The 26,456-nt window shown below is 46.3% G+C and overlaps 1 protein-coding gene across 1 annotated transcript; it reads right to left on the reverse strand.

Annotated features, from left to right (window-relative positions):
- Positions 1 to 546: 546 nt before the first annotated feature.
- On the reverse strand, positions 547 to 24,388 carry smdt1b (single-pass membrane protein with aspartate-rich tail 1b). Its single transcript, XM_067974706.1, has 3 exons — positions 24,192 to 24,388; positions 12,058 to 12,200; positions 547 to 2,072 (listed from the first exon to the last, which is right to left on the reverse strand). Exons 1-2 carry the CDS (start codon positions 24,351 to 24,353, stop codon positions 12,063 to 12,065), a joined length of 300 nt encoding a protein of 99 aa, XP_067830807.1. The 5' UTR covers positions 24,354 to 24,388; the 3' UTR covers positions 547 to 2,072; positions 12,058 to 12,062.
- Positions 24,389 to 26,456: the final 2,068 nt, after the last annotated feature.

A 26,456-nucleotide genomic window follows, 5' to 3' on the forward strand; every position in this document is an offset into this window, starting at 1 on the left:
GTCTCTACTCATTGGAGTTTAGAAGAATGAGAGGAGATCTTATTGAAACAAACAAGATTCTGAGGGGACTCGATAGGGTAGATGCTGAGAGGATGTTACCCCTCATTGGGGAATCTAAAACTAGGGGGCATAGTCTCAGAATAAGGGGTCGCCCGTTTAAGACGGAAATGAGGAGGAATTTCTTCTCCCAAAGGGTTGTGAATCTTTGGAATTCTTTACCCCAAAAAGCTGTGGAGGCTGAGTCATTGAATACATTCAAGGCTGAGTTAGACAAATTTTTGATCAGCAAGGGAGTCAAAGGATACGGGGAAAGGGCGGGAAAGTGGAGTTGGGGTAAAAATCAGATCAGCCATGATCTCATTGGATGGTGGAGCAGGCTTGAGGGGCCAAATGGCCTAATCCTGCTCCTATCTCTTATGGTCTTATGGGCTCCACCTGTTTTATTCCTGTGGATGACCGACAGTGCCACAGACAATTCCAGCTCCCCGAACAGCACAGGCAGCAGCAATCCATTCAAACAACCAAAGAGGCAATGTAACAAAAGCATTTATCCCAGCAACATCGTGCATTTAATGAAACAAAACATGGGGCCTAGAAAAGGAGAGAGAGAGAGAGCGAGCAGGCACCTGGTAAACAATCACTAGAGTCAGACAGTATCCATTCCACAGTTTATACAGTCCCCACCACTTAGAACAACCAGTCGCTTATAATCGGCCAAAAAGCAAATGCCATCACCTACTTGCACTAACACTGATTTCTAAGTTGCTGGTTATTGTGACTTAAGAGCTCCGTTTATTTCAGGCAGGAAGAGTTTATTCACTAATTACATTTCATTCTACTTAGTGTTTCTGAAATTCAAATACTAAATATCAGAAGTTAATTTACTGCTAGTGTTTGCTTCAAGGCCCAGTGCCTGCATTCAGAGGATTAGGATTCGCCATAGAAATTAAACCTTTTAGAATTTCCTAGTACACTATAATTGAGCGTTAATAAACTGCCTTATTTTGGGGCTGGGGCTGGGACGATTAAATTACAAACGAGCAGACGCAAATAAATAAAGAATATATGCTTTTAAAAAAATCATTAAATTGTGATAAATAGAAAACAGAATTGTGACGAGTGCTGTTACTTTCAACGACATTTAATGTTGGGAAGCAGTGCAAGTTATAGAGAGAAATGTGAACCGATGGAAAGTTGGCCAGGGAGCGTTCTCAGTGTATTAGATTAAACAAAGCCAGAGATCAGTCTCTGCCAGTCTGCACCACTGAATGCGCTTTGTAGATTATTTCAAACAGCGGATCTTAAATCTGAAGAGGGTGGAGAGGATCGCTCGGTCCCGTCCCACACTGCCGGTTAATTCCAGGATCCCAGCCGTCCGGTTACACCGGCCATCGTGTATTTCGGGCAAATCGTGTTCGCAAGAACACGCCCACAATAAATGGTGGGGACTATAAATAGGCTGAATTCAAAACAAATCACGGCAACCACAGATTACCAAAAATCTCCCACAGCGACTCAACCACAATCCAGGAGCAATGGGTGACGTATGGGTCAGTGTGACGGGTCATTTACACTGCTCGCACTCCAGCCTGGTGATTTGTTCTGTCTTAAGTTGGAAGTGGTGAGGAGGGAAGAGAGAATCAGATTTTATAAAATAGCAGACACAGACACCTGCAAATATTAGAGGCCCTCATTTGAATCAACGTCCCTCTGGGAAAACTCATCCAGCTGAGAAAGAAAGTTTTCTCAGAGAGGGATAAAATCACCTTTCTAGGTCTTAAAGGAAACCATGCTGAGAAATGTTCTCAATTGGATACAGCCTATACAAACCATCAGAATGGTCACTGTTTCTTTAACAGGGTGCTAATTCTCCCACCCACCCACACACCCACACCCACTATGTACAACATATGCAAAACATGGTCATGGATTGTTCGCATTCCCTCTTCAGAGTTCTTGTCTCTTCCTGGCCGGAGGAAGCTGGGAGGCTTTAGGTACAGGAATAATATAGACAGCTAATGGCTCCGATGGCTTTCGATCCAATGAGACCAGCTTGCAGAGCCAGCAGAAATCTGAAAGACAAAAATGGAGTGTGATAATAACGTCACCTTTTCTTTCTGTTCCTAAAGATTTTAATCCCCCTTCCCAAATTATCTCTGGCAATGGGCCTGCAACATATCCTTCAGTGGCAGACTCGACACCCAAACACGCAGAACCAGGTCCGCACAACAATGTAGATTGCTGACTGTCAGGTTAGTGTAGTGGTTATGTTACTGGACTAGTAAATACCAGAACCAGGGAACGAGTGTTCAAATCCCACTGTGGCTGTTTGGGAATTTGAATTCAGTTTAAAAAGCTGTCATTAAAAACCCAAGTAGTTCATTAATGCCCTTTAAGGAAGGATACCTACCCGGTCTGGGCTGATATGTGACTCCAGTCTCCTCTTAACTGCCCTCTGAAGGCGGCCCACCACCTTCTCAGAGCAACTAGAGACAGGCAATAAATTCTGGCCTTTCACGGGAACGGTCCTCGAGGGCTGGGATTCCTCCTTCAGATAACCCTGCAAGCCACCCTAATGAAAGCAGGATTCTGGCTGGACAGGGATCAGGAAGCTGATCAGGCTCTGTACTACCAGCCAGTCGGTGTGGGCTGAGGTGGTTAAACTTCAGCAGTGTCCTGTGCACAGCTGGGGATCCCGAAACCTTGGCCCTGCACCCGGACTGGGGTGTGTCCCTGCTGGGGAAAGAGAGTGGATTCCACATCGGGCAAACAGAGATAGTCTCCCTGTTTGGGTATTCTCAGCAGTTTGGTTTGGAGACTCTAACATGAGTACAGACCTCAGCTGATCAAAAATAAAAAAGGTTGCAAGATGGCACCTCGCTGAGCACTGGGACTTATTTCTGCACTGGGCAGGTCGGTTAGTCACTGCAATACCAGGGGAACAAAGGCTTCACTTAAAGCCCAGAGAAACAAATGAGGTGGGTCCTGGTTCGGGTTGAAGGGAGGGTTAATTTGTGATAAATAGGTTACAATTGCGCCAGCTTCCTTCCCAAAGAAAGCAATCACCAGTAACAGGCTGTCACTTTGATCCATGGGAATTTCAGCTGGTTTTGCTGTTGGGAGTGGGCCCAGTGCCATGACTGTGCCAGCGATGGACGATGGGATTCACGCTGTCCACTATGGATTGAAATGTTCATCGAGAAATGGTCAACCTTTAAACAACTCGTGGAAAAATAAAATGGAGAAGGATTAACTGAAAGGAATGTTGCTGGTTTAAGGGAGAATCGTGTAGCAGGGCAGGGAGAGAGTGATCACTCTGCGGCTTGTTATTTGATGTGATTTGCATCGGCTATTTTGCCTGCTGGTTGGGTTGTGAAGGGAACTGGGTCAGTGTTTCAGTGTTTGTCTGTTGTTGCCAAACCCTTGCAGCAGCTTGCAGTGGGATACATGGAATTAGAGCAGAGAAGGTTAAGGGGAGATTTGATAGAGATGTTTAAAATCATGAAGGGTTTTGATAGAGTAAATAAGGAGAAACTGTTTCCACAGGCAGGAGGGTTGGTAACCAGAGGACACAGATTTAAGGTAATTAGCAAAAGAACCAGAGGGGAGATGAGAACAATTTTTTTACGCAGCGAGTTATGATGATCTGGAATGCGCTGCCTGAAAGGGCGGTGGAAGCAGATTCAATAGTAACTTTCAAAAGGGAATTGGATAAATACTTGAAGGGGTGAAAATTTGCAGGGCTGTGGGGAAAGGGCAGGGGAGTGGGACTAATTGGAAAGCTCTAAGAGCCGGCACAGGCACGATGGGCTGAATGGCCTCCCCCTGTGCTGTATGATTCTATTGTTCTATGCATTACACAGAATCTATAGCACAGGAACAGGCCATTCGGTCCAACTGGTCTCTGCTGGAGTTTATACTCTACACGAGCCTCCTCCCACTTTAATTACCACTTCCCACCCTGTCCCTGTGTCCCTCGAATTCCTTAAATGCAGCGATGCTAACTGCTCAATGTGAGATCCACATTCTCACCAATCTCTGTGTAAAGAAATTCCTCCTAAATGTTTTATTAGATCTGTTAGTGACTATTTTATAGCTGTGCCCACTTATTCTGGACTCACCCACAATAGGAAACAGTTTCTCTACATCCACCCTATCGAAGCCCTTCATCATTGTAGAGGCCTCGAGCCACTTTTCAAACTCTAGGCGGAGGTGAAAATTAGATTGTTTGGAAGTATGTTAATTAAGAATCTATACGATTTTGAATTAAAAAGATTGTGTTGCTGCAATTTGTGTCCACTTGCTGAGGTCCTGGTCCTGACTGGGCTGTGAGGCTGACATTGAACGCACTCGAGTGAAGAACAGCAAGCAAGTCATTCTGGAACATTCTCGTGTGTGTTTCAAAGCAACCTCAGCAAAGGTCTGGGCGCAGGTCAGTTAATTGTCCTCGTGACCAGGGAATAGCGCACAGGATGGTGGAGGGGAGGGGCGAACAGGTAACAGTGACAGTGCCGCTGACAACAAGTGTTTGAAGGCCGTGGCGAACCAAGCACTTGTGTATCCTGAAGGCACGGCCTTACACTGGGGCACAGCTCGAGAGCATACCTGCCCTCCAACTGGCTGAGCTCGCCCCTCCCCTCCGTTTCCAGTCACGGTCACCAGATTGTGATCAGCACTCGGGACACCAGGGCCAGTTGTCGTTTCCTGTCATCAGCTGCAATCAGCAAACTCAGCACAGGCCAGTGAGTGGACCTTCATACAGCGCCTTCAACAGCAACAACTCACCTTCATACAGCGCCTTCAACAGCAACAACTCACCTTCATACCGCGCCTTCAACAGCAACAACTCACCTTCATACAGCGCCTTCAACAGCAACAACTCACCTTCATACAGCGCCTTCAACAACTCACCTTCATACAGTGCCTTCAACAACTCACCTTCATACAGCGCCTTCAACAACAACTAACCTTCATACAGCGCCTTCAACAACAACTCACCTTCATACCGCGCCTTCAACAACAACTCACCTTCATACCGCGCCTTCAACAACTCACCTTCATACAGCGCCTTCAACAACTCACCTTCATACAGCGCCTTCAACAACTCACCTTCATACAGCGCCTTCAACAACTCACCTTCATACAGCGCCTTCAACAACTCACCTTCATACAGCGCCATCAACAACTCACCTTCATACAGCGCCAACAACTCACCTTCATACAGCGCCAACAACTCACCTTCATACAGCGCCTTCAACAACAACAACGCACCTTCATACAGCGCCTTCAACAACAACGCACCTTCATACAGCGCCTTCAACAACAACGCACCTTCATACAGCGCCTTCAACAACAACGCACCTTCATACAGCGCCTTCAACAACTTACCTTCATACAGCGCCTTCAACAACAACGCACCTTCATACAGCGCCTTCAACAACTCACCTTCATACAGCGCCTTCAACAACTCCTCACCTTCATACAGCGCCTTCAACAACAACGCACCTTCATACAGCGCCTTCAACAACTCACCTTCATACAGCGCCTTCAACAACTCACCTTCATACAGCGCCTTCAACAACTCACCTTCATACAGCGCCTTCAACAACAACTCACCTTCATACAGCGCCTTCAACAACAACGCACCTTCATACAGCGCCTTCAACAACAACTCACCTTCATACAGCGCCTTCAACAACAACGCACCTTCATACAGCGCCTTCAACAACAACTTACCTTCATACAGCGCCTTCAACAACAACGCACCTTCATACAGCGCCTTCAACAACTCACCTTCATACAGCGCCTTCAACAACTCACCTTCATACAGCGCCTTCAACAACTCCTCACCTTCATACAGCGCCTTCAACAACAACGCACCTTCATACAGCGCCTTCAACAACTCACCTTCATACAGCGCCTTCAACAACTCACCTTCATACAGCGCCTTCAACAACTCACCTTCATACAGCGCCTTCAACAACAACGCACCTTCATACAGCGCCTTCAACAACAACTCACCTTCATACCGCGCCTTCAACAACAACTCACCTTCATACCGCGCCTTCAACAACAACTTACCTTCATACAGCGCCTTCAACAACAACGCACCTTCATACAGCGCCTTCAACAACTCACCTTCATACAGCGCCTTCAACAACTCACCTTCATACAGCGCCTTCAACAACTCCTCACCTTCATACAGCGCCTTCAACAACAACGCACCTTCATACAGCGCCTTCAACAACTCACCTTCATACAGCGCCTTCAACAACTCACCTTCATACAGCGCCTTCAACAACTCACCTTCATACAGCGCCTTCAACAACAACTCACCTTCATACAGCGCCTTCAACAACAACTCACCTTCAACAACTCACCTTCATACAGCGCCTTCAACTTCAACAACTCACCTTCATACAGCGCCTTCAACAACAACTCACCTTCATACAGCGCCTTCAACAACAACAACTCACCTTCATACAGCGCCTTCAACAACAACTCACCTTCATACAGCGCCTTCAACAACTCAACTTCATACAGCGCCTTCAACAACAACTCACCTTCATACAGCGCCTTCAACAACTCACCTTCATACAGCGCCTTCAACAACAACTCACCTTCATACAGCGCCTTCAACAACAACTCACCTTCATACAGCGCCTTCAACAACAACTCACCTTCATACAGCGCCTTCAACAACAACTCACCTTCATACAGCGCCTTCAACAACTCAACTTCATACAGCGCCTTCAACAACTCAACTTCATACAGCGCCTTCAACAACTCAACTTCATACAGCGCCTTCAACAACAACTCACCTTCATACAGCGCCTTCAACAACTCCTCACCTTCATACAGCGCCTTCAAAAACAACGCACCTTCATACAGCGCCTTCAACAACTCACCTTCATACAGCGCCTTCAACAACTCACCTTCATACAGCGCCTTCAACAACTCACCTTCATACAGCGCCTTCAACAACAACTCACCTTCATACAGCGCCTTCAACAACAACGCACCTTCATACAGCGCCTTCAACAACAACGCACCTTCATACAGCGCCTTCAACAACAACGCACCTTCATACAGCGCCTTCAACAACAACTCACCTTCATACAGCGCCTTCAACAACAACGCACCTTCATACAGCGCCTTCAACAACAACTTACCTTCATACAGCGCCTTCAACAACAACGCACCTTCATACAGCGCCTTCAACAACTCACCTTCATACAGCGCCTTCAACAACTCCTCACCTTCATACAGCGCCTTCAACAACAACGCACCTTCATACAGCGCCTTCAACAACTCACCTTCATACAGCGCCTTCAACAACTCACCTTCATACAGCGCCTTCAACAACTCACCTTCATACAGCGCCTTCAACAACAACTCACCTTCATACAGCGCCTTCAACAACAACGCACCTTCATACAGCGCCTTCAACAACAACGCACCTTCATACAGCGCCTTCAACAACAACGCACCTTCATACAGTGCCTTCAACAACAACAACTCACCTTCATACAGCGCCTTCAACAACTCAACTTCATACAGCGCCTTCAACAACAACTCACCTTCATACAGCGCCTTCAACAACTCACCTTCATACAGCGCCTTCAACAACAACTCACCTTCATACAGCGCCTTCAACAACTCACCTTCATACAGCGCCTTCAACAACTCACCTTCATACAGCGCCTTCAACAACAACTCACCTTCATACAGCGCCTTCAACAACTCACCTTCATACAGCGCCTTCAACAACAACTCACCTTCATACAGCGCCTTCAACAACAACGCACCTTCATACAGCGCCTTCAACAACAACGCACCTTCATACAGCGCCTTCAACAACAACGCACCTTCATACAGCGCCTTCAACAACAACAACGCACCTTCATACAGCGCCTTCAACAACAACGCACCTTCATACAGTGCCTTCAACAACAACAACTCACCTTCATACAGCGCCTTCAACAACTCAACTTCATACAGCGCCTTCAACAACTCAACTTCATACAGCGCCTTCAACAACAACTCACCTTCATACAGCGCCTTCAACAACTCCTCACCTTCATACAGCGCCTTCAACAACAACGCACCTTCATACAGCGCCTTCAACAACTCACCTTCATACAGCGCCTTCAACAACTCACCTTCATACAGCGCCTTCAACAACTCACCTTCATACAGCGCCTTCAACAACAACTCACCTTCATACAGCGCCTTCAACAACAACGCACCTTCATACAGCGCCTTCAACAACAACGCACCTTCATACAGCGCCTTCAACAACAACGCACCTTCATACAGCGCCTTCAACAACAACTCACCTTCATACAGCGCCTTCAACAACAACGCACCTTCATACAGCGCCTTCAACAACAACTTACCTTCATACAGCGCCTTCAACAACAACGCACCTTCATACAGCGCCTTCAACAACTCACCTTCATACAGCGCCTTCAACAACTCCTCACCTTCATACAGCGCCTTCAACAACAACGCACCTTCATACAGCGCCTTCAACAACTCACCTTCATACAGCGCCTTCAACAACTCACCTTCATACAGCGCCTTCAACAACTCACCTTCATACAGCGCCTTCAACAACAACTCACCTTCATACAGCGCCTTCAACAACAACGCACCTTCATACAGCGCCTTCAACAACAACGCACCTTCATACAGCGCCTTCAACAACAACGCACCTTCATACAGTGCCTTCAACAACAACAACTCACCTTCATACAGCGCCTTCAACAACTCAACTTCATACAGCGCCTTCAACAACAACTCACCTTCATACAGCGCCTTCAACAACTCACCTTCATACAGCGCCTTCAACAACAACTCACCTTCATACAGCGCCTTCAACAACTCACCTTCATACAGCGCCTTCAACAACTCACCTTCATACAGCGCCTTCAACAACAACTCACCTTCATACAGCGCCTTCAACAACTCACCTTCATACAGCGCCTTCAACAACAACTCACCTTCATACAGCGCCTTCAACAACAACGCACCTTCATACAGCGCCTTCAACAACAACGCACCTTCATACAGCGCCTTCAACAACAACGCACCTTCATACAGCGCCTTCAACAACAACAACGCACCTTCATACAGCGCCTTCAACAACAACGCACCTTCATACAGTGCCTTCAACAACAACAACTCACCTTCATACAGCGCCTTCAACAACTCAACTTCATACAGCGCCTTCAACAACAACTCACCTTCATACAGCGCCTTCAACAACTCACCTTCATACAGCGCATTCAACAACAACTCACCTTCATACAGCGCCTTCAACAACTCACCTTCATACAGCGCCTTCAACAACTCACCTTCATACAGCGCCTTCAACAACAACTCACCTTCATACAGCGCCTTCAACAACAACTCACCTTCATACAGCGCCTTCAACAACTCACCTTCATACAGCGCCTTCAACAACTCACCCTCATACAGCGCCTTCAACAACTCACCTTCATACAGCGCCTTCAACAACTCACCTTCATACAGCGCCTTCAACAACAACTCACCTTCATACAGCGCCTTCAACAACAACTCACCTTCAACAACTCACCTTCATACAGCGCCTTCAACTTCAACAACTCACCTTCATACAGCGCCTTCAACAACAACTCACCTTCATACAGCGCCTTCAACAACAACAACTCACCTTCATACAGCGCCTTCAACAACAACTCACCTTCATACAGCGCCTTCAACAACTCAACTTCATACAGCGCCTTCAACAACAACTCACCTTCATACAGCGCCTTCAACAACTCACCTTCATACAGCGCCTTCAACAACAACTCACCTTCATACAGCGCCTTCAACAACAACTCACCTTCATACAGCGCCTTCAACAACAACTCACCTTCATACAGCGCCTTCAACAACTCAACTTCATACAGCGCCTTCAACAACAACTCACCTTCATACAGCGCCTTCAACAACTCCTCACCTTCATACAGCGCCTTCAACAACAACGCACCTTCATACAGCGCCTTCAACAACTCACCTTCATACAGCGCCTTCAACAACTCACCTTCATACAGCGCCTTCAACAACTCACCTTCATACAGCGCCTTCAACAACAACTCACCTTCATACAGCGCCTTCAACAACAACGCACCTTCATACAGCGCCTTCAACAACAACGCACCTTCATACAGCGCCTTCAACAACAACGCACCTTCATACAGCGCCTTCAACAACAACTCACCTTCATACAGCGCCTTCAACAACAACGCACCTTCATACAGCGCCTTCAACAACAACTCACCTTCATACAGCGCCTTCAACAACAACGCACCTTCATACAGCGCCTTCAACAACAACTTACCTTCATACAGCGCCTTCAACAACAACGCACCTTCATACAGCGCCTTCAACAACTCACCTTCATACAGCGCCTTCAACAACTCCTCACCTTCATACAGCGCCTTCAACAACAACGCACCTTCATACAGCGCCTTCAACAACTCACCTTCATACAGCGCCTTCAACAACTCACCTTCATACAGCGCCTTCAACAACTCACCTTCATACAGCGCCTTCAACAACAACTCACCTTCATACAGCGCCTTCAACAACAACGCACCTTCATACAGCGCCTTCAACAACAACGCACCTTCATACAGCGCCTTCAACAACAACGCACCTTCATACAGCGCCTTCAACAACAACAACGCACCTTCATACAGCGCCTTCAACAACAACGCACCTTCATACAGTGCCTTCAACAACAACAACTCACCTTCATACAGCGCCTTCAACAACTCAACTTCATACAGCGCCTTCAACAACAACTCACCTTCATACAGCGCCTTCAACAACTCACCTTCATACAGCGCCTTCAACAACAACTCACCTTCATACAGCGCCTTCAACAACTCACCTTCATACAGCGCCTTCAACAACTCACCTTCATACAGCGCCTTCAACAACAACTCACCTTCATACAGCGCCTTCAACAACTCACCTTCATACAGCGCCTTCAACAACAACTCACCTTCATACAGCGCCTTCAACAACTCACCTTCATACAGCGCCTTCAACAACTCACCTTCATACAGCGCCTTCAACAACAACTCACCTTCATACAGCGCCTTCAACAACAACTCACCTTCATACAGCGCCTTCAACAACATCTCACCTTCATACAGCGCCTTCAACAACTCACCTTCATACAGCGCCTTCAACAACTCACCTTCATACAGCGCCTTCAACAACTCACCTTCATACAGCGCCTTCAACAACTCACCTTCATACAGCGCCTTCAACAACAACTCACCTTCATACAGCGCCTTCAACAACTCACCTTCATACAGCGCCTTCAACAACAACTCACCTTCATACAGCGCCTTCAACAACTCACCTTCATACAGCGCCTTCAACAACTCACCTTCATACAGCGCCTTCAACAACTCACCTTCATACAGCGCCTTCAACAACTCACCTTCATACCGCGCCTTCAACAACAACTCACCTTCATACCGCGCCTTCAACAACAACAACTCACCTTCATACCGCGCCTTCAACAACAACAACTCACCTTCATACCGCGCCTTCAACAACAACAACTCACCTTCATACAGCGCCTTCAACAACAACAACTCACCTTTATATGGCGCCTTTAATGTAGTAAAATATCCGAAGGTGTTTCACAGGAGCGATTATCAAACAAACTGAGCCACATAAAGAGATATTAGGACAGGTGGTCAGAGAGGTAGATTTTAAGGAGCATCTTAAAAGGAGGAGCGAGGTGGAGAGGGAATTCCAGAGCTTAGGGCCTAGGCAGCTGAAGGCACTGCCGCCAATGGTGGAGCGATGGAAATAGGGGACGCACAAGAATAACATCCCACGGCACTTGAGAAGCGAAATCAGACAATAAAGAGACACCTGGTGTCTCTGGGTCAGTCTGACACTCACTGAGCTAAAGGTGGAGTCGTACGTCCACACTCGCCCAATGAGAACGCTCGATCAGTCCATGGTGTAACTCACAGTACATTTAAGGCAACGTTTCTTTACCAGGGTTAATCATCGTCATCATCATCGATCGGGACAAAGATGTCGTGTTCCTCCAGGAGAGAGGCAAAGCTTTTGCTGATCAGAGTGCCCATGTACAGGAACGGGATCACCACGATGAAGACTTTCACAAGACCGAAGGAAGTCTGCCAGGGAGAAAATAAAAACTTAAAACATATCCTCGTCCTGATCTCTCATCCTCCCCCAAGGCACCAACTCAGCACCTTGCCAGAGGTACTTCACACGTGAGCTAAGATAATGTTAGCAGCCTATTTGACAGCCCTGCCTGATCCTCCCCTCAACTGACGTCACAGACACACGAGGTGTCGGCCGTGGTTCAGTGGGCCGCACTCTCACCTCTGAGTCAGGAGGTTGTGGGCTTAAGTCCCACTCCAGAGACTGGAGCACAAAATCCAGGCTGACACTCCCAGTGCAGTACTGAGGGAGTGCTGCACTGTCAGAGGGGCCGTCTTTCGGATTAGACGTTAAACCGAGGCCCCGTCTGCCTTCTCAGATGGACCTAAAAAAATCCCATGACACTATTTCGAAGAAGAGCAGGTGAGTTCTCTCTGGTGTCCTGCCCAATATTTCTTTCTCAACCAACATCACTAAGAGAGATTATCTGGTCATTTGTCTCTTTGTTGTTTGTGGGATCTTGCTGTGTGTAAATTGGCTGCTGCATTTCCTACATTACAACAGTGAGTACACTTCAGAAGTACTTCATTGGCTGTAAAGCGCTTTGGCACGTCCTGAGGTCATGAAAGGTGATGTATAAATGAAAGTCTTTCCTTTACATTCTCAGCAGAAGTCACCAGATAGCGATCGGGGCAGCGATGTCAAACACGGGGCTCCATCCACTGTCCTGGCTGAGATCAGCTAACTCAGCACTGACCAAGGATTGGAGCCTTCTGGCCTGTACCGTACAAGGCAGTGCATTTATCCGCTGAGGCACTGGTCGAGCAAACCACAACCTGTAATGCCTTTGACGAGATATCCTCCGAGAAGTGACTGTTAGCGTTGGAATCATTATCCAGACTAATTCTACTGCGGTTTTAAATCAAAGTCCTCAGCACCTTTAAGCCCACAAACCAGGTCTGCTATCCTGGATCTTGGGCCGTGCGGGAACTGTCCCCATTTCTCAGGCAGTACAGTGAGACACTCATTACCTGATGTTAGCAGTGGCACGCACCATCTATCACAACCACCAGCAGTGTGTTCAAGGAAGTTTAAACTAACTAGCTGATTGCCTGAGAAGTTGCTGGGCAGAACTAACACAGACACAATAGGCCGAATGGCCTCCTTCTGTTGTGTAAATTTCTATGGTGCTAAAAGTTTTTTTTTAAACAAAGCCTCCTCGTGTTACTGCCTCCCCTGGTCTAATCCTCTGTCTCCTTTCTCCGTTTTTCTTCCACTGTCTTCCCATCGCTCCCTATGCCTCTCGTTGTGGTCTCTTATAACTGTCTCGGTTTCTCTTCTCTTCCTGCAAGAAAAGCGGCCCATGCATTCACTTTGACTAAATTGACATGTGATTGCTGTCACACAGTTAGAATGGCTATGGGAACAATTGTTATTAAAGTAAATGCGCACACCCATATCCACAAAATGATACCGTAAAATGACTACTTCCTGGATAATTCCCTTTGAGTTATACTGGGGAGTTTGCTATCAACTGACCTATTGTGGGAGTTTGCAGACTCAGTGCCGAGGCTCACACCTGGATAACGTATGGTGAAAATACAAGACTCTTTCAGAGAAGGTTTGGATTATAATAGTCCTTTCTGTGTGGGTGTGAGGGAATTCTGAACCTGCTGAAAATGCACACGTGGACAAACTGGGCTGGGTTCTGATGCCCCCCCACTGTCAAATAGGTCAGCAACACTCAGTCTAGGCTCACACATAAGACCAGATAACGGGGCAAGATACCGGAGTGGGGGATATTGGTGTCTATGGAACTACATTAAGGATCAAAAATAAGTGAACAAATACACTCAAATGTACCACCGTGCAAGTACATTATAATAATTGGGTTTACCATTAAAATCTTGCAAAGTACTTCACACAACCAATTATTTGATGGCTGATTATCAAGCTCCAGTGTTGCTTACCTTAGTGGCCCTCAGTAAAAATAAGCTGCACAACTGGATCACAAGACCATAGAGATTTATTTAAAGATGTGTCTGCCTCCTTTTCAAACAGACAGCAAGAAAGAGAATGAGACAGAAAGACACACAAAAAGTGTGAGAGAGCCACACAGAGAGAGAGAGACAGAAAGACAAAGAAGTGAGGAAGAGAGAGTGGACGATAATCAGAAAGACAGAAAAAGAACCTTTATAAATCACTGGTTAGGTATGAGCTGGAGTTGTGTGTCCAATTTTGGAAAGGCTGTCAAGGCCTTGGAGAGGGTGCAGAGCAGATTTACTAGAATGGAACCAGGGATGAGGGACTTCAGTTATGTGGAGAGACTGGGGTTTTCCTTACAGCAGAGAAGGTTAAGGGGAGATTTAATAGAGGTTTTCAAAATTATGAGGGGTTCTGATAGAGTAAATTGGCAGAAAGGTTGGTAATCAGAGGACACAGATTTAAGGTAATTGGCAAAAGAACCAGAGGGGAGATGAAGAATTTATTTTAATAAACTGAGTGAGTTGTTATGATCTGGAATCCATGGTGGTGGAAACAGATTCAATAATAACTTTCAAAAGGGAATTAGATACATACTCGAAAGATTTGCAGGGCTATGGGGAAAGAGTGGGGGGTGGGGAAGAGTGGTGAGTAATTGGATTGCTCTTTCAAAGAGCCAGCACAGTCACGATGGGTTGAATGGCCTCCTTCTGTGCTGTAAGATTTTATGAACTAGAAAGTGTGATACAAGCAGAGACACAGTGGCAGGATTTTAAAAAAAAACTCTTGTCCATAACCAGCACCATGGATCAAAGAACAGTTCCTTCCTGTTGACCACACATATATACAGTGAAACCTGTAAATTAGGGACACCTAAGGGACTTACATCAGGTGTCCTTTATTTGCTGGTGTCCTTATTTTCAAAATGGTCATTGTATGTACACTAAACCAGCTGAGCCATATATCCCGGGATTGGTTGAATCTCCTGGAGCGTTCCCTCTTTTTTCGCCCTCACCTGGGATCATGCCTAATTCTGGAGCCCTGCCAGCAGGATGTGATTGCAGTTCATTTCCTGTCTGTTGGGTTTCCCAGTTCATTGCCATCCCGGGATCCTTTTCCACTGAGGGAGGGGAGGCCTGATCCTGCGATCTGCTACGTTGGCAGGCTGCACATTGCGAGCTGGGTGCTGTAGGGCCAGAGTGCCTGGGAGATCCCAGCCAAATTGGGGGGGGGGGGGGGGGCGATTAATGTCCTGCAGACCCCTGACTGGGACCCTCTTCCTCCGTGAGCTCCAGCTGCTAGTGTTTGAAGTGCTGGGTAGGGGGCAGTTAGCAGTTAATCAGTACTTGACGTACCGGTGGAGCGAGATGTGACGTTGCCCGGTGGAGTGCCCGGCTTGTCGAATGGAAGGTTCTTTACCCAGCATCCATAGCGGCAGAGAAACTCCTCTATCCCTGGGATAGAGCCGTACAAGCAGTCAATCCCTGGGATAGAGCAGTGTCTCTGCCGCTATGGATGCTGAGTAAAGAGCATCCCATCCCACACAAGTCATTCCTTTCACCTGCTGCCACCTCGCGCTGACCTGCACGTCCCGTGTTTTAAGTTGTAAATGGACTTGGTGCATTGAAAGCTGTCCGTAGTTCGTATTTTGCGAGTGTCTGCGGTTTCAAGGTGCAGTTTGTATCTGTTACGATACAAGTTATTTGGGATTGTCAGTAACTGTCCGTTTGTACAGGTTTCACGGTCACAAAATGTACAGCACAGAAACAGGCCATTCGGGCCAACTGGTCTATGTCGGGGTTTATGCTCCACTCGAGCCTCTTCCCTCCCGTATCAGCATATCCGTCTGTTCCTTTCTCCCTCATGTGTTTATCTAGCTTCCCCTTAAGTGCTTCTATGTTATTTGCCTCAACTACTCCTTGTGGTAGCAAGTTCCACATTCTTACCACTTTCTGGGTGAAGAAGTTTCTCCTGAATTCCTTACTGGATTTATTAGCGACTATCTTATATTTATGACCTCTAGTTTTGGACTCCCACAAGTAGGAACAACTTCTCTCTGTCTATCCTATCAAACCCCATCATAATTTTAAAGATCCATCAGTGCACCTCTCGGCTTTCACTTTTCTAGAGGAAAGAGCCCCAGCCTGTTCAGTCTTTCCTGATAGTTATAACCTCTCAGATCTGGTATCATCCTTGTAAAATAAAAACAGAAAATGCTGGAGAAGCTCAGTGAGTCGGGTAGCATCTGTGGAGAAAGAAACAGAGTTAACGTTTCAGGTCGAAGACCTTTCGTCAGAACTGGAAGATGTTAAAAGAGTTAAAGTTTTTAAGCAAGTTCAGAGCCAGGGAAAGGGGAGGGAGGGGAGGAAATAACAAAAGGGAAGATCTGCGATAGGGTAGAGGGCAGGAGTGATTAAATGACAAAAGGGATGAGGGTGCAAGGCAAGGAAGGTGGTAATGGGACAGGTTAAGAAACAAAAGATTGATCAGGAGTAGCTGTAAATGGCAGCAGCAGAACCATTACCAGCACTAGACGAGTGAAAAAATAAGAGCAGTTATTGAAGTTATCGAAATCAGTGTTGAGTCGGAAAGTTTTAAAGTGCCTAAACGAGAGATGAGGTGCTGTTCCTCGAGCTTCCGTTGAGCTTCACTGGAACAGTGCAAGAGGCCGAGGACAGAGCGGTCAGAGTGGGAGTGGGACAGGGAATTAAAATGGCAACCGACCGGCAGGTCAGGGTCACACTCACGGACAGAGCGGAGGTGTTCAGCAAAGCAATCATCCAGTGTATTATAAGCCCACCAACTCTCACAGCTGCCTTGTTTACACTTCCTCCCACCCCACTTCCTGTAAGGACTATTCCCGTCTCCCAGTTTCTCCGTCTCCATCGCATCTGTTCTGACGACGCTACCTCCCGCATCAGTGCTTCCGAAATGTCTTCCTTTTCACTTCGTCAAGGATTCCCCTCCACTATAGTTGACAGGGCCCTTGACGTATTCATCCTATTTCCTGCACTTCTACCCTCACCCCTCCCCTTCCCTCCCAGAATCATGACAGGGTCCCCCTTGTCCTCACTTCCCACCCCACCAGCCTCCACATTCAACATATCATCCTCCTCCGCCATCTCCAATGCGATCCCACCACCAAACACATCAGCTCCTTCCCTCCCCTTTCAGCATTCCGAAGGGATTACTCCCTCCGCGACATTCTAGTCCACTCTTCCATCACCCCCAACACCTGCTCTCCTCCCCACGGCACCTTCCCATGCGAGCGCAGAAGATGCAACACCTGCCCCTTCATCGCCTCCCTTCCCACCATCCAGGGCCCCAAACACTCCTTTCAGGTGAATCAGTGATTTACTTCTTTCAATTTAGTATACTGTATCTGCTGCACACAATGCAGTCTCCTCTACAATGGGGAGACCAAACGCAGACTGGGTGATCGCTTTGCTGAATCCACTCTGTCCGTGAGTGTGACCCTGACCTGGTCGCATGCCATTTTAATTCCCCGTCCCGCTCCCACTCTGTCCTCGGCCTCTTACACTGTTCCAATGAAGCTCGAGGAACAGCACCTCATCTTTCATTTAGGCACTTTAAAACCTTGCAGAATCGACGTTGATTTCAATAACTTCAGATCAGAACCACTGCTCCCATTTTTTCGGACAGCAAGTACTGGTAATGGTTCTGCTGCTGCCATTTACCGTTACTCTAGTCCAATCTTTTGTTTCTTAACCTGTCCTATTACCACCTTCCTTGCCTTGCACCCCTTTTGTCATTTAATCACTCCTGCCCTCTACCCTATCGCAGATCTTCCCTTTTGTTATTTCCTCCTCTCCCTCCCATCCCTTTCCCTGGCTCTGAACTTGCTTAAAAACTTTAACTCTTAACATCTTCCAGTTCTGACGAAAGGTCTTCGACCTGAAACGTTAACTCTGTTTCTTTCTCCACAGACTCTGCCTGACTCACTGAGCTTCTCCAGCATTTTCTGTTTTTATTTCAGATTTCCAGCATCTGCAGTATTTTGCTTTTGATCATCCTAGTAAATCGTTTTTGCACCTTCTCCAGTGCTTCTATATCCTTTTTGTAATATGGAGATCAGAACTGTGCACAGTACTCTGTGTGATGTAACCAAAGTTCTACATAAGTTTAGCATAACTTCTCTGCTTTTGAATTCTATCCCTCTCGAAACGAATCCCAGTGCCTTGTTTGCATTTTTTATGGTCTTATTAACCTGCGCTGCCAATTTTAGTGATTTGTGTACCTGTACCCCCAGATCCCTTTGCTCCTCTATCCCATTTGGACTCTTATTATCCAAGGAGTAGGTGGTCTCCTTATTCCTCCTACCAAAGTGTACCACCTCACACTTATCCACATTGAAATTAATTTGCCATTTACACACCCCTTCTGCAAGTTTGTTAACGCCTTGTATTTTGTCACTGTCCTCCTCAGTATTAACTACACCCCCCAATTTGGTGTCGTCCGCAAATTTTGAAATTGTACTTCGGATTCCCAAGTCCAAATCATTTATGTAAATGGTGAACAACAGTGGTCCCAGCACCGATCCTTGTGGAACACCACTTCCCACCTTTTGCCAGTATTTAACCCTGTTCTGTTTTTTGTAGCCAGCTTACTATCCATTCTGCTACTTGTCCCGACTCCACATGCTCTGACCTTAGTCATGAGTCTATTATGCGGAACCTTTATCAACGGCCTTTTAAAAGTCCAAGTATATTACATCCACTACATTACCCTTGTCTACTCTTAGTTATTTCTTCAAAGAATTCAATAAGGTTGGTCAAGCATGTTCTTCCATTTTGAAATCTGTGCTGACTATTGTTTGTTATATTTTCGGTTCCTAGATGTTTTTCTATTACATCTTTGAGCAAAGATTCCGTTATCTTTCCTACCACCGACGTTAAGCTAATTGGTCTATAATTCCCTGGGTTTGTTCTATCTCCCTTTTAAAATATAGGAATCACATTAACTGTCCGCCAGTCCTCTGGCACTATTCCCTTTCCTATTGAATTTTTATATATTTGTAATAGTGCCTCTGATATCTCTTCCCTAACTTCTTTTAATATGCACGGATGCAATCCATTTGGACCAGAGGTTTTATCCCCTCTAAGTTTAATTAGTTTATCAATTATCTCCCCCCTTTCTATCTTAAATGTTTTTGTATCTTTTTTGATCTCTTCTTCTAATGTCATCTCCACCTTGTTAATCTCCTTGGTAAATACTGAGGCAAAGTAATTATTTAATATTTCTGCCATTTCACTGTCATTACCTGTGAGTTTATGGTGTGTATCCCTGAGAGGCCCGATCCCTATCCTGATTTTCCTTTTATTATTGATGTGTCTATAGAATACTTCACTATTTCTTTTTATATTCCTTGAAAACTTAAATTGCCTTCTCTTTGCCTTCCTAATTGCTTTTTTTGACTTTTCCTAACCTCTTCGTATTCTCTTGTCATCCTTGCCTTTATTGTCTATTTACTTAGTGTATGCCTTTTTCTTTCATTTCAATTTTATCCTTATGTCTTTATTCATCCATGGTGTTTCATTATTGGTTAGTATGTTCTTGTTTTTTAGCAGACAGTATTTCTCCTGAACTCTATAGATCACCTTTTTAAATATTTCCCACTCTGGTTCTCAATATTTTCTTCTAGTTTATCTTCTCTTGTTCCATTATCATCCCCTCAAAATTAGATTTTTTTCCCCCAATCATAGAGTGAAGCAGCACAGAAGGAGGCCTTTCAGCCCATCATGCCTACTTCCCTGCTCTATCCCCATAGCCCTGCTAATATTTCTTTTTCAAATATTTAACCAATTCCCTTTTGAAAGTTACTATTGAATCTGCCTCCATCAACCCTTTCAGGCAGCGCATTCCAGATCATAACTCACTGCGTTAAAAAAAATCTCATCTCGCCTCTGGTTCTTTTGCCAATTATCTTGTCCTCTGGTTACCGACCCTCCTGCCACTGGAAACAGTTTCTCTCTATCTAAACCCCTCTTAATTTTGAGCACCTTTATTAAATCTTCCCTTAACCTTTTCTGCTCCAAGGAGAACAATCCCAGCTTCTCCAGTCTCTCCACATAACCGAAGACCCTCATCCCTGGTAACATTCTGGTAAATTTCCTCTGCACCTTCTCCAAGGCCTTGACATCCTTCCTAAAGTGTGGTGTCCAGAATTGGACACAATATTCCAGTTGGGACCTACACAGTGATTTATAAAGGTTAGCAAAACTTCCTTGCTTTTATACTGTATGCCTCTGCTTACGAAGTCCAAGATCCTATATGCTTTTTTAACAGCCTTCTCAACTGCCACCTTCAAAGATTTGTGCACAAATACCCACAGGTCTCTCTGTTCCTGCACCCCCTTTAAAATTGTACCATTTAGTTTACATTGCCTCTCCTCATTCTTCCTAACAAAATGCATCACTTTACACTTCTCTGCGTTAATTGTATCTGCCATGTATCTGCCCATTTCACCAGCCTATCTTCGTTCTCCTGGTCTTTTTTTTTTATTATTCGTTCATGGGATGTGGGCGTCGCTGGCGAGGCCGGCATTTATTGCCCATCCCTAATTGCCCTTGAGAAGGTGGTGGTGAGCCGCATTCTTGAAACGCTGCAGTCTGTGTGGTGAAGGTTCTCCCACAGTGCTGTTAGGAAGGGAGTTCCAGGATTTTGACCCAGCGACGATATATTTCCAAGTCGGGATGGTGTGTGACTTGGAGGGGAACGTGCAGGTGGTGGTGTTCCCATGTGCCTGCTGCTCTTGTCCTTCTAGGTGGTAGAGGTCGCTGGTTTGGGAGGTGCTGTCAAAGAAGCCTTATAGAATCATAGAAGTTACAACATGGAAACAGGCCCTTCGGCCCAACATGTCCATGTCGCCCAGTTTATACCACTAAGCTAGTCCCAATTTCCTGCACTTGGCCCATATCCCTCTATACCCATCTTACCCATGTAACTGTCCAAATGCTTTTTAAAAGACAAAATTGTACCCACCTCTACTACTGCGTCTGGCAGCTCATTCCAGACACTCACCACCCTTTTTGAGTGAAAAAATTGCCCCTCTGGACCCTTTTGTATCTCTGCCCTCTCACCTTAAATCTATGCCCCCTCGTTATAGACTCCCCTACCTTTGGGAAAAGATTTTGACTATCTACCTTATCTATGCCCCTCATTATTTTATAGACTTCTATAAGATCACCCCTTAACCTCCTACTCTCCAGGGAAAAAAGTCCCAGTCGATCCAACCTCTCCCTATAAGTCAAACCATCAAGTCCCGGTAGCATCCTAGTAAATCTTTTCTGCACTCTTTCTAGTTTAATAATATCCTTTCTATAATAGGGTGACCAGAACTGTACACAGTACTCCAAGTGTGGCCTCACCAATGCCCTGTACAACTTCAACAAGACATCCCAACTCCTGCATTCAATGTTCTGACCAATGAAACCAAGCATGCCGAATACCTTCTTCACCACCCTATCCACCTGTGACTCCACTTTCAAGAAGCTATGAACCTGTACTCCTAGATCTCTGTTTCATAACTCTCCCCAACGCCCTACCATTAACGGAGTAGGTTCTGGCCCGATTCGATCTACCAAAATGCATCACCTCACATTTATCTAAATTAAACTCCATCTGCCATTCATCGGCCCACTGGCCCAATTTATCAAGATCCTGTTGCAATCCTAGATAACCTTCTTCACCGTCCACAATGCCACCAATCTTGGTGTCATCTGCAAACCTTGGTGAGTTGCTGCAGTGCATCCTGTGGACGGTACACACTGCAGCCACTGTGCGCCGGTGGTGAAGGGAGTGAATGTTTAGGGTGGTGGATGGGGTGCCAATCAAGCGGGCTGCTTTGTCCTGAATGGTGTCGAGCTTCTTGAGTGTTGATGGAGCTGCATTCATCCAGGCAAGTGGAGAGTATTCCATCACACTCCTGACTTGTGCCTTGTAGATAGTGGAAAGGCTTTGGGGAGTCAGGAGGCGAGTCACTTGCCGCAGAATACCCAGCCTCTGACCTGCTCTTGTGGCCAAAGTATTTATGTGGCTGGTCCAGTTAAGTTTCTAGTCAATGGTGATCTCCAAGATGTTGATTTTGGGGGATTCGGCGATGGTAATGCCGTTGAATGTCAAGGGGAGGTGGTTAGACTCTCTCTTGTTGGAGATGGTCATCGCCTGGCACTTGTCTGGCGCAAGTGTTACTTGCCACTTATCAGCCCAAGCCTGGATGTTGTCCAGGTCTTGCTGCATGCAGGCTCGGACTGCTTCATTATCTGAGGGGTTGCAAATGGAACTGAACACTGTGCAATCATCAGCGAACATCCCTATTTCTGACCTTATGACGGAGGGAAGGTCATTGATGAAGCAGCTGAAGATGGTTGGGCCAAGGACACTACCCTCAGGAACTCCTGCAGCAATGTCCTGGGGCTGAGATGATTGGCCTCCAACGACTACTACCATCTTCCTTTGTGCTAGGTATGATTCCAGCCACTGGACAGTTTTCTCCCTGATTCCCATTGACTTCAATTTTACTAGGGCTTCTTGGTGCCACACTCGGTCAAATGCTGCCTTGATGTCAAGGGCAGTCACTCTCACCTCACCTCTGGAATTCAGCTCTTTTGTCCACGTTTGGACCAAGGCTGTAATGAGGTCTGGAGCCAAGTGGTCCTGTTGGAACCGAAACTGAGCATCGGTGAGCAGGTTATTGGGGAGTAAGTATCCTTTTCCATAGCTATTCTAAACCTTCTGATACTATGATCGCTGCTCCCTAAATGCTCCCCCACTGACACTTGCTCCACCTCGTTCCCCAGAGCCAAGTCCAGCAATGCCTCCTTCCTCATTGGGCCGGAAACGTACTGGTTAAGAAAGTTATCCTGAACACATTTAGAAAATTCCTACATTTCTGAGTTTCATAATATATTCCCTCTATACCCAAGTCAAAGTCATTAATGTATATCAAAAAGAGCAGTGGACCCAATACCAACCCCTGGGTTCACCACTGTATACTTCCCTCCAGTCTGAAAAACAACCGTTCACCACTACTCTCTGCTTTCTGTCTCAGCCAAATTTTCTACCCACACTGCCACTGCTCGTTTAATTCCATGGGCTTCAATTTTCCTAACAAGTCTATTATGTGATACTTTATGAAATGACTTTTGAAAGTTCATGTACACATCAACCGCACTACCCTCATCAACCCTCTCCGTTACTTCCTCAAAGGAGGCAGCTCACCACCACTTTCTCAAGAGCAATTAGGGATGGGCAATAAATGCTGGCCTTGGCAGCAACACCCACATCCCATGAATGAACAAATAAAAACCTCAAGTTAGTCAAACATGATTTGTCATTAACAAATCCATGCTGCTTGTCATTTATTAGCCCTTGCTTTTCCAAGTGACAATTGATTTTGTCCTGGATTATTGTCTCTAAAAATTTCCCCATCACAGACATTAAGATGAGTGGCCTGCAGTTGCCAGGTTTATCCCGCTCCCCTTTTTTAGTTACACCCCTGTTCTCTGGCACAGCTCCCAATGTATTACTTTGGTCGTTGTCCTACTTGTGTCTTTCTCAATTGTTCTCTTAAATCTTAAGTTGTGATCACTTTTGCCTAACTGCTCCCCTATGCTTAAAAGTATAAAAATAGGATAACATTTTTAATCTAAATGGCCGACCCTTTAACAGCTCCAGTGTGAGGTATTTCAGCAATAAAGAGTTGGCTGGCGGCAGGGAACTGAGATCATTTAACACACGCCCTGAATCCGCCCGCCCATATTGAGCTGATTGGAGGAACCATCCATTACCAATCAGCCTCTCGGAATGCAATTGGTAGATAAAGCCGTCAATCACCAGATCGCGCTTCTTGATCGACGTAACCAGCGATCTGGTTCGTCAATGGCCGACAGAGACGTCAATCACTGACACCCTGCTCGGCGATTGGTCCAGCGCGCCGTCAATCAGAGCGGCCTCACCCCCGCCGGCCGGCCCGCCCTGCCCTGCCCGCCCCGCCTCACCTTGTCGGGTTTGGGTAAAACGGCTCCCGATTTGGTCACCAGCATGTTTCGGGATGGTTTGAGCTGAATCGCAGGATTGTTTTGGGGATGAAGAAGGCCCCGGGTTACCCCGACCCGCAGGCAGCCGCCGAGCCCGAGCAGTGAGCGCCGCAAAGCCGCCATCTTTGTGGAAAACCGAGGTGGGGAAGACGTCACCTGAATTTAAACGAGGCTGCGTGACCTTTGATCCGGTTGTCCCGGCAACCTGTTACCATGGTCTCACAATCCACAAACTCGACATCAGTAGACCAAACAAGATTCAGAGCTTCCAAACCCAACTGGACCACATGGGTTGTGTAGAGTCTATGATCAGGTAGATTGCACAGGATCTGTGGCAGCCAGTGGGTTAGATGGGCCGAAGGGCCTTTTCTCTTCTTTGCAATGACAATATTTAGAAACGATAATCCGGGTCAGAATTAACAGTTACTTGGACGAGGGTGGATTGATTAGGGAAAGCCAGCACGGATTTGTTAAAAGGCAAACCGTGTTTAACTAACCTGATAGAGTTTTTTGATGAGGTAACAGAGAGGGTCGATGAGGGCAATGCAGTTGATGTGGTGTATATGGACTTTGGAAAGGCGTTTGATAAAGTGCCGCATGATAGGCTTATCATCAGGATTGAAGCCCATGGGATAAAGGGGGCAGCAGCAACATGGATACAGAATTTTCTAAGTGACAGGAAGCAGAGAGTAGTGGTGAACGGTTGTTTTTCGGACTGGAGGGAGGTGTACAGTGGTATTCCCCAGGGGTCAGTGATGGGACCATTGCTTTTATTACCATAGAAAAGATACAGCACTGAAGGGGGCCATTTGGCCCATCATGTCCGTGCCGGCTCGCAGAACAACCAGGTGCCCATTCTAATCCCACCTTCCAGTACCCAGTCCATAGCCCTGCAGCTTACAGCACTTTAGGTGCAGGTCCAGGTACTTTTTAAAAGAGTTGAGGGTCCCTGCCTCTACCACCAATTCGGGCAGCAAATTCCATACACCCACCACCCTCTGGGTAAAAATGTTTTTCCTCATGTCCCCTCTAATCCTTCCGCCAATCAGCTTAAATCTATCTCTATTTCTTGAACTCTCTGCTAGGGGAAACAGGTACTTCCTGTCTACTCTATCTGGGCCCCTCATAATTTTGCACACCTCAATCAAGTCTCCCCTCAGCCTCCTCTGCTCCAAGGAAAATAACCCCAGCCTATCTAATCTCTCCTCTTTGCTGCAATTTTCAAGCCCTGGCAACATTCTTGTAAATCTTCTCTGCACTCTCTCCAGAGCAATTACGTCCTTCCTGTAATGTGGTGACCAGAATTGTGCACAATACTCCAGCTGTGGCCTTACCAGCGTTTTATACAGTTCAATCATTACATCCCTGCTTTTGTATTCTATACCTCGGCTAATAATGGAGAGCATTCCGTATGCCTTCTTCACAACCTTATCTACCTGTACTGCCACCTTCAGGGACCTGTGCACATGCACTCCAAGGTCTCTCACTTCCTCTACCCCTCTCAATATATTCCTGTTTACTGCGTATTCCCTTTTACTGTTTGCCCTCCCTGTGTGCATTACCTCACACTTCTCCGGGTTGAACTCCATTTGCGATTTTCCCGCCCATTCCACCAACCCATTGGTATCTTTTTGGAGTTTACAGCTATCCTCTTCACTATCAACTACACGGCCAATTTTTGTCTCGTCTGCAAATTTGCCAATCATACCCCCTACATTCAAGTCCAAATCATTAATATATGCCACAAACAGCAAGGGACCCAACACTGAGCCCTGTGGCACGCCACTGGAAACGGATTTCCATTCGCAAAGACATCCATCGACTTTTACCCTTTGTTTCCTGTTTCTGAGCCAATTTTGGATCCAATTTGCCACATTTCCCTGTCTCCCATGGGCTTTTACCTTTCTGACCAGTCTGCCATGTGGGACCTTGTCAAATGCCTTACTAAAATCCATGTAGACAACATCCACTGCACTACCCTCATCTATCCGCCTTGTCACTTCCTCAAAGAATTCAATCAGATTTGTAAGGCATGACCTTCCCTGAACAAATCCATGCTGACTATCCCTGATTAAATCTTGATTTCTTGATATATATTAATGACTTGGACTTGGGTGTATAGGGCACAATTTCAAAATTTGCAGATGACACAAAACTTGGAAGTGTAGTGAACAGTGAGGAGGACAGTGATGGACTTTAAGAGGATATAGACAGGCTGGTGGAATG

The sequence above is a fragment of the Heptranchias perlo genome, chromosome 40 (genome assembly GCF_035084215.1).
Source record: "Heptranchias perlo isolate sHepPer1 chromosome 40, sHepPer1.hap1, whole genome shotgun sequence".
NCBI lineage: Eukaryota > Metazoa > Chordata > Chondrichthyes > Hexanchiformes > Hexanchidae > Heptranchias > Heptranchias perlo.

Bases quoted from the DNA above. Each gene is read 5' to 3' on its own strand.
- smdt1b (XM_067974706.1), bottom strand. From the start codon at position 24,353: ATGGCGGCTTTGCGGCGCTCACTGCTCGGGCTCGGCGGCTGCCTGCGG. The intron at 12,201-24,191 runs GTGAGGCGGGGC...TCTCCCTGGCAG, and splicing joins TTTTACCCAAACCCGACAAG to ACTTCCTTCGGTCTTGTGAA.